The sequence below is a fragment of the Pocillopora verrucosa genome, chromosome 11 (assembly GCF_036669915.1).
Source record: "Pocillopora verrucosa isolate sample1 chromosome 11, ASM3666991v2, whole genome shotgun sequence".
NCBI lineage: Eukaryota > Metazoa > Cnidaria > Anthozoa > Scleractinia > Pocilloporidae > Pocillopora > Pocillopora verrucosa.
In genome coordinates, this window is record NC_089322.1 from 5,328,451 (window position 1) to 5,344,647 (window position 16,197).

Consider the following 16,197-nt stretch of genomic DNA (forward strand, 5'->3'; position numbering starts at 1 on the left):
TTTTCCATTTTTTTCCTTTAATTTTTTTTTCGCTAACTGATCCGTAACAGCTATATTTCCCCCATCCACTCCACCCGCCCTCTTACGTAGCTCACCTTCCTGTACCGGCTTAACCTGAAGAACTGGAAACTAGTTCCTTTTCTTCAGAGAAAGAAATAAACATGGCGGACGGCTGTGTTTTGTTGCGGTCAGTGTTAGATGTTGACGGCAAGTCCTTTGACGTTATTTTATCAGGCACATCTATTTCATGGGGACATGTGGGTATAGAAGAATCTGGACTTGGTGAGAAAATCTTGAAATGTTTTCATCGCGTGTGTCTGTTGTAATCTGAAGATCATAATTTTTTTTTCAAGCTTCATCGCGCGATTCAGCTGTGCTGATTGATTGCAAAATCGATTAGTTTATATCTTTAAGTTCCTCGTTCGCCCATATGGTGATGATGATTTCACAATATTAAACTCTGTATGAATCAAATGGTTTTGCGCACTGAGGAGATTTCCTGTTAAAACGTCGATGCGAGTTCGAATTCAAGTTGCGTTCAATGGACTTAGTTCATGAAAATAAACAAATCTGATTGTTATTTACTTTTTGCCGATTTTGACGATACGATCATTAACTAAGTTTGTCCTAGTTTTTCACCTCAGAGGAAATTGCAATGAACCTATTTTAATGCTACGTAATATGAAGTAATGTCGCTATATTAAAAAAAACGCTTTCCATGGTGATAGCTCGACTTGCAAGGACTTATCCCAATATCAATAAGATTATCTCGAATGTATGTCTGACTATAGCATTGTACTGGAATATTTTTGGGATCGGGTTTTGCATCTCAAGAGTTGAGTATTAAAAAAATAGTTCTTAGTGAACATACAGAAAATTTTTTTGCGTGAATCAGTTTGTTTTTAGTATCAGTAAAAGTCTGCCTCCACTCTTAATGTCTCTAGTCAGTCCATAAGATTCCAAAATGTCTCACAAGACGTGGGCTTTTATACTTCAGGGCACCTACTGTTGCTTATTAAAAGTCACACACACAAAACTGATTAATGCGATGACAAGAAATACAGTATTGATTAAATCAGACTTCTCTGACGTCTTTGCCTGCTAATAATATTAGATAAGATCATGTACTAGTACTAATGAAATGAGAAGGAATCTCTGGAAGTTTCCTGTAATAATAATGCTTGGTTGGTTTTGTATGACTAATGTTGGTAACAGTACTGGCATTTCAGTGTCATTGGTTATGATTTTATCAATGATTAAGTAGCTTTGATTGAGGTCATAGGATATTTGTTTTTCAGGTAATGCCTTTTTCAAGAAGACCTTATCTTTGTCTGAGGTCTTTGCAGTTGTGCCTCATAAAATAAAGACTGTGCAGTCCACAGAAGGAGAAATTGAGTTAGCTTCATTTAAAAGTTCCTCATTCTGTGTTTATGCTGTCAAGAGAACAAGGAAACACAAATGGAGAGAGAAAGTGTTTGTGTTCGACTGCCATGATGAATGTTTGTGTGAAGAATGGATTGATAGTATACAGAGCATTCTTTCAGGTATTCATGAGCTGTATTAAAATTAATAGGCTCTAAAATTATTATAACTGTTGATCATGAAATGTAATTTCCCTACAGAGTTGTTTACAGTCTTTCTCAGTGTCCATCATTCTTATTGTCCCTTTTTCCAAAGGGAATCAAGAGCAAATGTTTTTTTTTAAAAGGGGTTTATTACCATATTTAAGTTGATATAAATTTCAATTTTTTTCAAATCTCTCTATGCAGGTTTTAACAGGCCCAAAAGATTACTGGTTTTTATCAATCCAATTGGGGGAAGAAAATTAGGTCGTAAAATATACACAGAGCAGGTGCAACCATTATTTGAACTAGCCAACATCAAGGTTGATTTAATAGGTGAGTATATAGCAAAGTGTAGAATGTGCAATTCCTTTGCACTAAAGTAGTATGTATAGAATTATTTGAATACTTTTAAATCGCATTTTTGATTAGTATTAACCCCGCATACAAACCAGTAGCATATGTTGTGTCTTTTTGTAGACTGAAGTTTTACAGGTGTAGTTGCTTGTACTCATTTCTAATGATTAACACCTCAACATTGGTAATCAAATTGTCCTTACTGTTCTCTCTACATTTCCTATGATACTGACAAGGAGAAATCATTTGACAATCAGGAACTTCTTAGATTGGTGATCATTTCTGATATTCTCATGACTTTTCCAATTGTTTCAAGGGTGATACTGATAATGATAAATTAGAGACCAGTCTCTCTTAAAGTCAAAGGCCTTATAATAATGATCATATTAATAATACTGATGATAACAATAATGGTGATGATAATAACGAAATGAGAACAATGAAAATAACAATTGATCATGATTCTATAATATTTTACTTGTTGTTTTATTCAGTTACTCAGAGAGCAAATCATGCAAAAGATTACCTTTTAAAAGAGGGATTGGAGAAAATTGATGGGTAAGTGTAATACGTAATAACTGAAAAAAATGAAAAAAGATTTTAAGCCAAATTAAATAAAACTACTATGGTCATGTCACAAGCTTCCAGGTTAGGTTTCTATCCTAAGCTTCACCACTGTTCTTTACAAGGTTACAGGGTACAGAGTTGTGTTCTACCTTGCATTAGGTTAGGGTTTTTAAAGCAAGTTAAAGTAAATATGGTGTATTTTCTCACACTAGGGAAATCATAAAATGTTTTTTGAATTTCAATTGAAGGAAGTACTTGGTAAAAAATAACACCCCTCAGAAGTTCTTGTTTATATTTTGTTTTTAGAGAAACCATGAATTATGATTAATTTGCTCCAATGTTTTTTTTAGTGTCATCTCTGTTGGTGGAGATGGTATGTTCCATGAAGTCTTGAACGGACTTTTGTTTCGAGCTCAACAAGATGCCATGTTGGATTCAACATCTCATAACTTCCAACCTGTACCACTAAATATTCCCATAGGTATCATACCTGCAGGTGAGTCAAATATCTTCCAGTTGCTGTAATTGATCATGACAGACAAGGTGACTCATGAATCAATGCATTGAACCCAAGATTGAGAGGTCAGGATAAGAATTTATCCCTAAAATCATCTACAGCATTAGATAAATTAGCGTACAAGTTGGTCTTCATTATCACTACTGTGGCACAAGCATTTCCCCACCAGGGAGTAAGTTAAACCCTCCTTGCTGTCAACCACACAATTCTTATAAAGTTAGTTCAGGGAATTTAGTATTGGATCAACTAATTATCCCCAAATTGATATTACTATTTCTTCTCATCACTAATCTGGTTGATATTGTATTAATATTGTAAGGAGAAGTTCTGTCTTGGTCACTCATGAGAGTTAAAGGGTTGAGGCATTGAGAAAAGTGAGCCAATAAGAGATCTGCACTATTGACACTTGAAGTTGTTTAAGTGTTGTTTTTCTGTTTTTATTAGTTTTGTAAAATTTTTGTATTTCTATATTTTATCATAGGGTCAACAGATGCTATTGCTTTCTGCACAACTGGAAATAATGATCCTATTACTTCAGCCCTGCATATAATTTTAGGTCAGTGGAAGAGGCATTTTTCTGTAGAAACCATAAATTCCAAAGTTGGAAGTTATGAAAACTGGAGGCTATTCAAATGAATGTGTGGTGACTGTTTGACTTACATGATGGTCATACAGCTGTCTGATGGTGTATGATAAAAGTCTCTTTGATTGATAACAGACTGAGAAGGGATTGACAGGCTGACCAAGGGTCACACAGAGAAATAGCTAATATGAATAGCTAAGTTATCGACAGGCTAACTTAGTGTTCACATGATAGCTAATGACCAACTGACAGACTGATGACTGGCTGACTGACAATGTGACTGACTGACCTACTGGTAGAATGATAACAGTCTGACAAAGGGGTTGACTAGTAGAACTAGGGACACACCAAAGAGTGATTGTCCAACTGACTGACTGACTGATGACTAAGTGACAACTGACTGACTGACTGTCAACAGACTAGCTGAGTGACTGACTGACTAATTGACCACTGACTGACTGACTCACTGAGTTACTCACTTAGTGACTGACCAATTGAATGACTGATGGACTGGTAGACTGACTGATTTAATGATTGACTGACTGACAGATGAACTGACTGACAGACTAACTGAATGTCTGACTATCAGATTAACCATCCAATTGACTTAATGACTGACAGAAAAATGAGTGAAATAATTGACTACTCACTGCAGGGGCTGATTTCAGATACACTTTGACAAAGAAATCTCTGAAATGTCTTTTCCCGCTATTGCCTAAATAAGCTAAGGAACATTTTGAGACAAGTATATTCTTAATAATTCCTATTGAGTTGTAACTTATGATCCTGGCTTCACAATAACTTTGGTGTCAGACAATGTGGACACCCAGATACCACTCCCCCTCCGCCCACTATGGTTTACTTGCTGTTTTTTCATCTTTCCAGGTGACCTTCAGCCGCTCGATGTCTGCTCAGTCAAACGAAAGAATGAAATATTACGTTACAGTGTTGTCATGGCAGCATATGGATTCTTTGGTGACGTCATGCAGGATAGTGAGAAACTTCGCTGGATGGGTCCTAAACGTTATGACCTTTCTGGCTTTAAAAAATTCATGACAAACCGGTAATTCAAACGGATTTCTTCAAACTGTGTTTAATGCACCCTTAAGTTTCCATCTGATCGCAGGGTTTGCTGGAAATGTGTGTTTCTTTCAAGTCTAGCGATGGTTTCGGTTCCCAGGGTTCTTATGGTAAAGTAATTATTAATTTTCTTGCGCCATCTTCTCAACCAATCAGATGCAAACTAAAGCAGCTGTGAGCAACGCCAGTCAGGACCAAGTAATTTGGTTTTATCAACTCAGTTCATAACGTAAATTGGCCACCGTAAAGAGTTTCTAAGCTGACGTATCGAGCGTGTGCCCTCCGCCATTCGCTCTGAAACTTACCCCTTTCAATCCGAATAAAGCTCAGCATCTGAAAGAACCAATGGGAACTCAAAGTAAGAACTTGTAAGGGCGGGAAAATCTTATACCTAAAGCGCGGGAAAACGCTAATAATCGAGCCGCACTTGGTTTTAGTTTTTCCCCCTGATTGGTTGAGAGGGTGGTGTGACATTTTTAGACCAATCAAGAACACAGGTAAGTGGCCTCATGGGCGGAAAAACGCAAATGACCGAGGTGCACATGGTTTTAACTTTGTACCTGATTGATTGAGAAGTTTGCGCGAGATTTTAAGACCAATCACAGGACGGAGTGAAGCAAACCAATCCAATACAGGATTCCTTTTCACTCTCACTTGAAAGTTTGTCCATAAATTGTACTTAGATGTAAATTTTTCTGATTCAATTTTTCTCCGCACAGGGGCTATGATGGTGCAGTTACTTTTCTACCGGCTCAAAATACAGAGCATGCGCCACGAGACAGAACCAGATGTCGGTCTGGGTAAGTGAGCTTTAAACCTTTTTATGAGCTACTGATCGTTTTGTGTCGTTTTATGATCTCTGTGTGCGTGTGAAAGGGGGGGAGGGGAGGGGAGGGAAAGGGTCAAACAAGATAATTTGGTTTCATCATTGACCTCCGTAAAGAGTTCCTAAAGCTGTCTTTTGGAGTGTTATCTCGCCATCAGAGCGAAATGTGGCTAATTTTCATCATCAAATCAATTGAAAACACCAAATTATCTTGTTAATTGAAGAGCTAACGTCGCCTATCTTAAGTCTTAAGTTGTGATTTTATTTCTCGCAATTGACGATTCTTTCCTTACTTATTTATATTTGTTTTTTATTTTTCCTCAGCTGCCGTGTTTGTAGTGATTTTTGTGACTCAGGTCAGCAACGTGACCTTCAACAGTCCACAACAGGTTGGTTATTTCTAAATGAACTGATAATTGAAATTTTTTACATATTTTTTATTACCAAGGAGACAAGGTGATTGGCACGCTGGCCTCCGGATGGAAAGGTCTGGGTGCGAGTGCTGTTTTCTGCACTACGGTCTATGATTGCTCCAGAAAATCCGCGCTAGGCTCTCAACCAATCAAATGGAAACCTAAAACCGATCACGAGCTCATGACCCGCGTTTTTTCGTGCTTCAGGCAATTTGTGTGGTTTTACCTTGATTTTCTTCACTGGCTCGCTATTATATTTTTCTTTTCTATTACTACACTCGGTCGAACAGGGCTAAAAGAGAAATGGTTAATTTTAAGTTCACTCGTCTAATAAAGAAAGATGTTTTCGTTTTGTCACGATTATAACATTAATTTGCCCCTTCAGATTTCGTGTTTGGAATGTTTAGCACCGAGCAAATGCTAAACAAGTGTGGGAAAACGCAAATGACCGATGCAGCTGATTGATTGAGAGGGTGGTGCAAGATTTTTAGGCAAAAGAACAACGGTGACCGGCCCAAAGGGCGGGAAAACGCGGAAGACAAGTCACAATTGGTTTAAGTTTTGTTCCTGATTGGCTGAATGGGTGACACGAGTTTTTTAAGCGAATCACGAACATTGGCTCGAGGGGCGGAAAACGCGGAAGACCAAGTCACGATTGGTTTAAATTTTGCACCTGATTGGTTGAGAAGGCAGCGCGAATGTTTTCGATTAATCTCAAACACAGGTAACCGGCCTCTAGGGCGGGAAAACGTGGAAAAGCAAGTCAAGCCATGTTCAAGGATCATATGTGAGACCCTTCCTTCATAGCTCCAAGCTCAGAATATGTTGGAAGCGTCCTTTGCGACCAGAAAGACGGTTGCATAATGATGGCTGATATCAGGAAGTTGCGCTCCATTGCAAGCTCGTCCTTAATTATTTGCCCCCCAGTCACGAGTTCGCCCCATCAAATATAACAAGGTTGCCCCCACCTTTACCCGTTCATCGCCTAGGGTAATGATAGAGTGAACTTGACCTCCTGGGGGCGAATGGGTAGAAGGGCGAACTTGCGATGGATTTTTCTTCCTCGATCGCAATACAAAGAAGGCTGTTAATCCGTATGCTTGAGTGTACGACAAAGAAAAAAAAATTGTGCTGTTGACTATGATTCTGCTTTCTCTCCAGGTTGGCGTTCCATTAAAGGTCGCTTCATCAGTGTCATTGGTGCAAATATTTCATGCGCATGCGCCAAGAGTCCCGAAGGTCTTTCTCCTAGTGCTCACCTAGCTGACGGCTGTTTGGATCTCATTCTTGTTCGACATACATCACGCCTACAGTACCTTAGACATATGATCAGAATCTCTTCCAGGGCAGATCAGGTTAATATTGAAATTCTATTTGCTTTCTTTTGCTCATTGTCGCTTGTTTTCATTTTTTTAGATCAGCAATAATTATTGATTATTTTGTGGTTTTTCTTCTCTCGCAATTAGTTTAACTTCGATTTCGTGGAAATTCATCGCGTGCGGGAGTTTTACTTCCGGCCTCTATGTGAGGACAGTGAGACTGGTGACGAAAACGACGGCAGTGAAGAGACTGGAACTAGAGATGATGACGAAGAGCGGCTGGCCGCAAAAACATCATCAGTGACGCCACGACCCCGCGCCAGGAGCGTTTGGAACGTGGATGGAGAGTTGGTTACACATTCTGCCATACACGTAAAGTACGAACCTGTTTCTTTTATCTACGATTATTTCTATCGCTTGTCTGCTTGATATTGTATTGGTATTTTAAAGAAAATTCTGTCCTGGTCACTCATGTGAGTTACAGGGTCAACACTGTGATTTCCCAATCAACCATCATTTGTTCCTTGAGATCCTGAACTTATTTCTACACTTATCTCTTTGTTTTCAGGGTGCATCGCCATCTTATTCGCTTATTTGCCCGAGGAATTGAAGAATGTGACGATACTCCATCGTGCACAGTTTGTAGAAGACGTTGAATTTAGCTTAAACTTCAGACTTTTAGAGGCTGTTATCTTGTTCCACGATTCTCTAGGGCTTAGAAGCTGGTAATGCCCTTCCTTGGTACATAACTGGCAGCGAATCCTGTATTCTAATTTATTAGCTGCATGGCTAACTTGAGCTTATAATGCCCGCTCTGCATTTAAATTTTCATTTTGCATCATGTGATTGGTTGACTAGTTTTCTAAACCATTCAAAATAGTAATTATTCAAAGGTAGTTCCCAGGCCTTCCAGGGGTTTCAGTAACATTTTGCATGAGCGGCTGTCGATGCTTTAATAGGCGACTGTTGTGCTGTAAGGCCAACCGCAAACATGCGAGCCTATCTACAAGCTAAGCAGACGGCGGTGAGAAGTCTTGCAGTCTGTGGTAGATCACCGATAACCGCTGCTATTAGGGATCTTTAGATCCACGTTTGTATCTGAGTATGTGTGACCGCAAACGTCTAGGTCTTACGTGACCAGACTCCAGCGGTCACGTTCGTCGTTTGCCGTCCACGTTTGAACTCCGTCGATCATTTTTCCCTTCCTGTTCAAAAGTTATCGCGTATGTCCTATGAATATATAACCAATCCGTTTGGGACGCTAGGAAACCAATCTTTTGGCCGCATTTTGTGTTTGAAATGAATGACCCTCATCCTTTGTGTGATTCAAGATGTCGGCGCACATGTTGATTTTTTCCGGTTGAAGGCCGACTTCGATCTAAAAAGCTGAAAGTCTCAAAACTGATAACTTCTAACCACAAACCAGTGACTGCAGTTTGACGTTTGTGGTGAACACACCAAACGTAGATCGAAAACTCTCTATTGTAACCATGGAAACCCTTTGGTTTTGACGCCTATTGTAAATTTCGTTCTGTGACGAAATTGACCCAGTCGTTAGAGCGAAACATATTTACCAGTTACGTTCTATTTGCGCTGTTCTAAGGGCAGACGTCTCCTTGGGTGGGAAATACTTTGTTTTGATTTGCGTTCAAATTTATTTCATTTACGGTGCTTTTAACTAAGCAGCATAGCTCACATCTCCTTATGTCTTTAACGAAATGTAATACGCATGTCAGACACTTATTTTCCGCTGGTCGGAATTGCATGAACAGTCTGGTCTGGCTCTGAATGACTTAATTTCTTTCGAATGTCAGTAAGTATTAGTTTATCATTCAAAAAAATATTTTTAAAAGATATAGTGTAGGTTTACAAGTTAGTTAACCAAAGCTCCTCAGTGGATTTCTGAACCGAGGGGCTCTGAAGACAACAACTCTTCCGACTTAAAATTAGTTGCAGTGTCTTTTTTGTGATAAAGGTGTGATGTCTGAGTTGGATTCATTTTTGTGTTTGTGTTTATTCATTCGAGGTTGCTGTTTTCGTAGGGTATGAAAAATCTGGATCAATTCTAGTATCTGAGCAACTACGCACCTACCCCTCCCCTAACTTGACAACAGTCATCCAGATGACTTAAGATTAATGTTGAGTTAATAAAGGGGCTGGCACCCACTTGTCATTTATTCAAATATTCTGCGGGAATTTGACTTTGTGGATTGGTGATTTAGATGTTTTGTCTTGCGAGAAAAAAATTTTTACGGTTCTGCTTCGAGTTAAATTTTGCCGAACATATTAAAAAAAGAAGCAACTTTGGAAATATTCCATCTTGTTAATTTATTCAGAAGCATGATATATGAAAGGTTATTCGTATTATTTTGAGGGAGTCTGAGTAATATAAACACTTGATTTTCACAGGAGTATTGTTCCGTTTGACAATAATTTGGTTTTTTTGGTGGCGTGTAACTTTGCGCATTTTTTTCCTCCAGGAGAAATTGTTATGACGGATCGAAGATCAATGTTAGTATCTGAGCAAACTGCGCACGTACTCCTCCCCTAGCCGTATAACAATCAACTGATAACAAGCTAGGGGTGATGTGAGGTTAGGTGAGGGGAGCGCAGTTGCTCAGATACTGAAAATAATCCGTAGTGAGATTTGGAATATACGAAAGCAGAGACGTATTCGAAACGTCAGTTTGTTTTTGTCTTGTTTTAAGATCTCTGTTTATCACCTGTAAGTTGAAAATCTGCGAGGAGTTTTGTCGCTCGCTTGCTCGCTGACGTGGCACAACAGTGGTTTTTGACACCACTATTGAATTCGCCTAATTTTGTTTTTTTTTATTGTCTTTCTCGTCTTTGTTTTGGTTTCTAAGCTCATGTTTCTTTGAATGTCTCTACATTGTTGATGTCGGAACCAGCAACTTATGAAAGAAATCACACCAGTTGACAATCTCCTTTGATTCCCGATTATTTTTCGTTTCACCGCAAAAATTAGTAGTTTTCGCTCTCCTAGAGCTAACCCACCTTCCTAGTGTGTGCTGGAAAAGAAAAAACTCGGCGCTGCTTACTAAAACCGTTCAACTAATTAATCTGGAGCGATTTTCATTTCCTGTTTCATGCGGTGGCCTACTAAGCTAAGAGAGACTACTCGTAGCAGGAGATCTGTAAACATTTAGCAGAATTAAAGTTCGCCTCTTAAGGGGAGAATTCTAAACAATTTAGAGCAGTGGTTGTCTATATTACACGCTTAAGACGATGGGATTTAGATTATCGGATAGAATTGGCTTCCAGACAACTGAATATCTAATTTATTCAGGGTTGGCCACACCATGGTTATTTACATGTCGACGTCTATCTGTTTTGGTTTTTCATTTAATAGCTCATTTAAAACCGAAACTCACATCTGCCAAATTGAATGCCTCTCTCGCTTTCGGACGGTATAATTCTTTCTTAAAGCGCAAGTGAAAACGCGAGAATATAGTACAGTATAGTAAATAGTACGAAATTATATGGAAAATTTTGTATCTTAAAACAATCGCCCCTTATGTAATGTGATAGTCGCCAAGGTAACCTCTAGCTTTCGATGGGCTTCCGCGTAAATTTTAATGAGTTAATTTTTAACAGTTAAGCATTGATTTTTCTTATTCCAATTTATTGAAACATTTTTCTTGTAAATTTTTATCAAATTTCAAACCTTTACCCTTAGGAAACTTCTGCCAACATCGGAGGCGTCTTCGCAAATTTTCTTTTCAATTCAAAATTAGATGACCTTTGTTTTGAGAGCAGCTATTGTTATCAGTTCCCTGTGGCGGACATCCGCCGACCATCTGCAATTCAAATTTTGCTAAATTTACTTAAGCGGAGAAAAGAACAAGATATAGTTTTCGCGTTGGCTTTAGATCTGACGCCGAAGGGTCGTGTTGTCTTCCGCGACGATGCCGTGAAAACGAAGGCATTGGCGAGTTTAACCTTGGAAAACTTTGAATAGCCAAGTTTTAAACCATGTGGGGTCGCATAAAAGAGATATTCTGTTATTTCAGCCCCGATGTTGGTAGTAGACGATCTGAATCAAGCTCGAGCTGGTTGAATACGCTCTGTTTCTTCATCTTCGGCACTCTCAGTTTTTTCAATCAAGAATTACTCTATACAGCCTCCGAAGATATCCTGAGCGGGCGAAAACTTCCGACATCTACAATTCTAGTATGTTTCGTGACGCCATTGATGGTTACAAAAATACTCGCGCCGTGGTTTATACAGAAGATTCCGTACTTGGTGAAAGCTTCGTACATCATTCTGTGTATGACTTTGGGACTGGCTCTGATCGTCTTCGTAGAAGATATGAGAGCGAAACTTGTGGGAATCGCTTTAAACGCCATGGCTACTGGTGTTTCTGAAATAGTATTTCTTGCTTTGACTTCGTTTTATCCACAGATTGCCATTAGTTCTTTCGTTGCTGGCACTGGCACAGCTTCGCTGATCTCTCCACTTTATTACACAGGTAAGTTAAATATTCTCAGTTCATTGCTTCTGTTTCATTCAGATTTCATCAATTTTACGTTGAACATTATCATATTTAGAAGTCATGATCGGACTATTCTCGTTCATTTAACTTTTTCAAGCGTTAGGATCAGTAAGAGCCATTTCATTTAATATCAACAAACTGGAATTTTTAACCGTCAAGATTCTCGCTAAACAAGAGTTTTTTCGTCGTGTTCGCGATGTTTCGAGAGACGCGAAAATAAAATATTCTTTTCACAAATATAAAACTTCGTCGAATGAAACAGCTGTTTATTTTCAGCCCACTCGCTCTGTCATCAAGAAAGATATTGTAAGCGCATTCACACCTTTCCCGCTCGCTCGGCCCTTTCACACTTGACCTAATGCGTTTCTCGTTTATTCAAGTAGACGCTTGGCATTTTTCGCTTGGGAAGTTTCAGTAAAAAAAAAAAAATCTCAAAAATGCTAATCCCAGCTGTTTTTGCTTTGTACCAGCTATTGTTTGCCCTTTTAAGTAATTTAAATCATAGTACATATTTCATTATTCTACATTTTCAAAAATTTCGGATTTACTAAGACGACGCTTTCACCTTTGAGAAAAGATCGTCGGTTTTCCTTTCATCGTTAAACTGTTCAAGGAACGAGCCATTTTGGAAACAGGCGTGTTCAATCATAATTAAATGGTCTCATGGTGGTAGAGTGTATTAAATTCGTGATTTCAAGCCTAAACAATCGTCGGTCAACAACTGTTGGTAATATCTTATTCAAAAAAATGGCTGTTTTAATTGATTTGGTTCAGTGATTTTTCCTTCTTCTCGTATTTGACGCGTGTCATCTTATTGTGAGCTCGCGAAAAACAAAATACGTTTTCCTCTTAATTTGGAAATATTTTGTAACAACTCCTAAGCTAGGATCGAGAAAATTTGTTAGCAACTCAATCCAGAACTAAAGTTGAAAGTATTTCATCAAGCAAGACATCCTGATGGCTCGTCTAACCTTTTTTAACAATTCATGTAAATTTTTTTGCTTTCCATGACTCACTCACTCATGACCTGGAGCAAACTGATCATGAATGATACTGATCGACTACCACATAATTTCTTGTATATTAGTTGCGTGGCTTTGTCACCGAGACTCATCCTTACGCTGTTAAATTTAAAATCATCTTTATTCTAATAATCCCTCTTCCTCAAATTTAAAATGCTTTTCCTTTCCTCGCTAATATATTTTTATTTCTTTCTTTTTATGTAATAAACCTGTGCGCCACACGTCGATTCCAAATTGTTTATAAACAGACAAACAGAACATTTGCTCGCAATTTAAATGAAACAGACGTTGTGATTACTTTTGGTTTTAGTTTTACGACTTTCAATCGAAAAGCGCTCTGAATCAGAAGTTTGAATTGAATGGCTCTTGGAAAATCTCGATTGTTCTCTTCCCAAAGCTCGTTAAACTTACGCCGAGCCTTCGAACGAATCGCTTCTTGAAAAATTTTGCTCGAATCTTGTCAAGCAAATGTTACTGTCATCTCTCGCTCTTATGTCTCTTTTTTTTTTCCCCCTTTTTTTGGACCATCTGTACTTAAAGAGACCTTTGATCACAGGTTATTCTCATCAATCCCGACCAATCATTTTTAAATGCAAAATAATGATAACTCAAACATCAACATCAATGCTATCTACATTACCATGTGGAAAGAAAAGAAAAATGATTTATTGTTTTTTTATGGAAAATTACTAGAAATCAAGTTTTAAAAATATATTACACGAGATGGTGTTGGTAACAAAATTATCAATACGTCCAATGGTTTTCGAAAGGCACGGTTACTGAAATATGCTGTTGGCGTTTGTTATGTCTCGTATACAGTACTTGTGACTCGTAAACTTATCAAATTCTTTGATCCCTTAGAGTGATTAGCTTCTAATTTCTCCTTCTAATGATCACCAAGTCCCGCTATTGCGTGATATGAAAATATCGTCATTTTCTCTTTTTAGGTCTGACCACGTGGGGTTGTGTCTCTCCCAAAACCGCCATTATGATGACAATTCCTTTACCTGTACTCATCTTGGTCTTCTACGCAATTTTGGACAAGGAATATATTGTGACTGCTGCACACGCCAAGCCGACGGAACACGAAGGGGTTGAATATTCCATCGTAGGATCAACGAACGAAGATACAGAACAGACCACGGAAGTCCCCCAAAGACCACGATGCGACGAGAAGCTGAGAATCGGTGCAAGAATCTTGCCTTTCATAATCCCTTTATTTTTTAGTTTCTTTGCCGAGTACATGTCTAACTCGTCCGTGGTGACAACAATCGCCTTCCCGAAATCGCACATTCATCCACGGGACCACTTCCTCTACTACTCGCTTTCCTACAGAATCGGTAAGTTTATTGGTAGGAGTTATTTGTTCGTCTTTGCATGTCTACCCCCGGAAGCTACTGACTTCCTGAAGTGCGATCGGACGTGGATTCTGGCAGCATTTGAGATGTCACACCTGGTGTTTTTCCTGTTCGAATCTTGGTACCATTTTGTCCCGTATATCTGGATAATGATTGCCCTCTGTTCCACTCTTGGGCTCTTTGCGGGCATGATTGTCCTTCACTCGCCCCATGCTGTCGCGCGGTATACCAAGCCCGAGGAAAGAGAGTTCGCCTTGGGACTGCTAACTATAGGTAACGCAGTGGGAGGATTCACGGCCGGATTGGTAGGCTTGTTCGTGGAACCGTATCTTAGGGACGAGTGCATCCAACATTTCTCAGCCAGTAAAGAATTCTGTTTTACGCGGATGCGGAATACCACAGGATGGGACAGTAATTTCCATTGTTAATTTCAAAATAGAAGAAAGAAATACCTGTTATTTTTTTTTTTCAAAATTATTTTTAAAAAGTTCAATTTTGCTTCAATTCATACCCATCTTCATTTTCCGGAGTTGTCCAAACATGGCAAAAAAATGCCTAGTTTATTTTTTTCAGGGGGGGAGGGGTGGGAGCCTGGGAAGTGAGAATGTACGTTTGAGCATGTTCACTATTGTGAATCAAACGTTTCATGAGCCACAGCCCACATGCACGAAACAAATACCTTATATTAACTGAAAATACCTAATGAGGGGGTTGTAACGCTTAAAAAAATTGAAAATATTTATTTAATATTATTTGTTTACATGAAAAATTTGATTGCAATGTCCAATTAGGTTATAATGTTTGAGACAACTAAGCTCCACAATAACTTCAGGGTTAGTTCATTTTTGTAAACACTTTTAAGGGGAAGCAAATGCTACTCATGAAATAGGCAAAATAAATCCAAAAGATGTGGTTAAAAAAATAGGAACCAGAGTGAGAGCATTTATAAGTTAGAAAAAATAACGTGCCTGTATCTTGACGTCGCCCAGCGTATTTCTGGGTGACTTTGAAAAATGCGTTTTAAAAGTGTGAAATATCACTTTTGACCACAAAGATGTTTTCAGGAGGCAATTCTGCACAGGAGCCCATCAACGGGATCCTTTATCTCCACTGATTCTTCCAGTCAACCCTTTCCCGAGTAGATTTAGTTTTAATTGAGCTTTTTCCAGCGAGATGTATCATATTTCCGTTTAGTCAACTGCGAGTCTCAGGAACTGATTTCACTGACCAGTGCATGGGAACGTATGTTTGACCTAAACCAGTAGGATTGTCGCAGCTCTGTCGTGACTGGTTCTTAGGACCTGAAACTTCCCCTGAGGGCCTCCCTACTCGGGTGAGGAATGACTCCAAGGCTTCGTTTGGAAGAGGGTCCCAATTGGGTGATGGCTTTTACAGCTAACGGTTAAAAATTTGGACATTTACAGCGGCTAACGGTTAATTTCTTAAAGTTTTACGGTTGACGGTTAACCCCGCAGATGCCCTCTTGGAAGATAGAGGCTCCAATTGATGGGCTCCTGATTACAGCAAGTTTCTCTCTAAATTCTATCTCTCTTTCATTTAAGTTAAATTGATTACTTGTATGAAGTAAATACATCGAGGAAACATGAATAAACGAATTATGAAACGAATACTGAGATTGGAGTTTGTGTTGATTCGATTCAAGTATGTTAAGCTCTGTTCAATTGACTCGGTGCCGTAAAACTAAAACCAAATAACATCAGTATCTATATTCTCCTCACTCTTCTTTAAACATTTCCTTTGTACCTGGCAAGGAGAATTTACTTAACAATCAAAGCTTCTTAGGATGGTGATCATTTCCTTTATTCTCACGATCTTCCTAAATGATTCAACGATATTCCTGTTAGGAGAAATTAGATGCTGGTCACTCTTAGGGTTTAAAGGGTTAGACGCAATTTTAGCCCGACCCTTTATCAGCAATGGCGGACGAATTTCGGGAAACTTTGGAGTTTTAAAACTAAGAGATCGAAGTCTTGATAGCAGTTTTCATCAGCAAGCAGTGGTAATTCTGAACCTAAATAACATTCTGAAAACAAATCAATTCCCAGGGGGGAATTATTTC

At 38.7% G+C, this 16,197-nt stretch overlaps 2 protein-coding genes across 2 annotated transcripts; both read left to right on the forward strand.

The window, feature by feature from the left end:
• The first annotated feature begins 159 nt into the window (after positions 1-159).
• Positions 160-9,222, forward strand: LOC131795276 (ceramide kinase-like). Its single transcript, XM_059112846.2, has 12 exons — positions 160-282; positions 1,299-1,544; positions 1,770-1,898; positions 2,414-2,477; positions 2,837-2,982; positions 3,485-3,559; positions 4,472-4,649; positions 5,386-5,466; positions 5,817-5,881; positions 7,067-7,260; positions 7,372-7,601; positions 7,793-9,222. Exons 1-12 carry the CDS (start codon positions 162-164, stop codon positions 7,878-7,880), a joined length of 1,617 nt encoding a protein of 538 aa, XP_058968829.2. The 5' UTR covers positions 160-161; the 3' UTR covers positions 7,881-9,222.
• A 1,810-nt stretch (positions 9,223-11,032) lies between these two features.
• LOC131795345 (uncharacterized) lies at positions 11,033-15,745 on the forward strand. The gene is made up of 2 exons (XM_059112924.2): positions 11,033-11,713; positions 13,707-15,745. Exons 1-2 carry the CDS (start codon positions 11,218-11,220, stop codon positions 14,543-14,545), a joined length of 1,335 nt encoding a protein of 444 aa, XP_058968907.2. The 5' UTR covers positions 11,033-11,217; the 3' UTR covers positions 14,546-15,745.
• The last annotated feature ends 452 nt before the right edge of the window (positions 15,746-16,197 follow it).

Coding starts and splice junctions, on each gene's coding strand:
- LOC131795345 (XM_059112924.2), top strand. CDS start 11,218: ATGTGGGGTCGCATAAAAGAGATATTCTGTTATTTCAGCCCCGATGTT. Junction 11,714..13,706: donor CTCTCCACTTTATTACACAG/GTAAGTTAAATA, acceptor TTCTCTTTTTAG/GTCTGACCACGTGGGGTTGT.
- LOC131795276 (XM_059112846.2), top strand. CDS start 162: ATGGCGGACGGCTGTGTTTTGTTGCGGTCAGTGTTAGATGTTGACGGC. Junction 2,983..3,484: donor CATAGGTATCATACCTGCAG/GTGAGTCAAATA, acceptor ATTTTATCATAG/GGTCAACAGATGCTATTGCT. Junction 7,602..7,792: donor CATTCTGCCATACACGTAAA/GTACGAACCTGT, acceptor CTTTGTTTTCAG/GGTGCATCGCCATCTTATTC.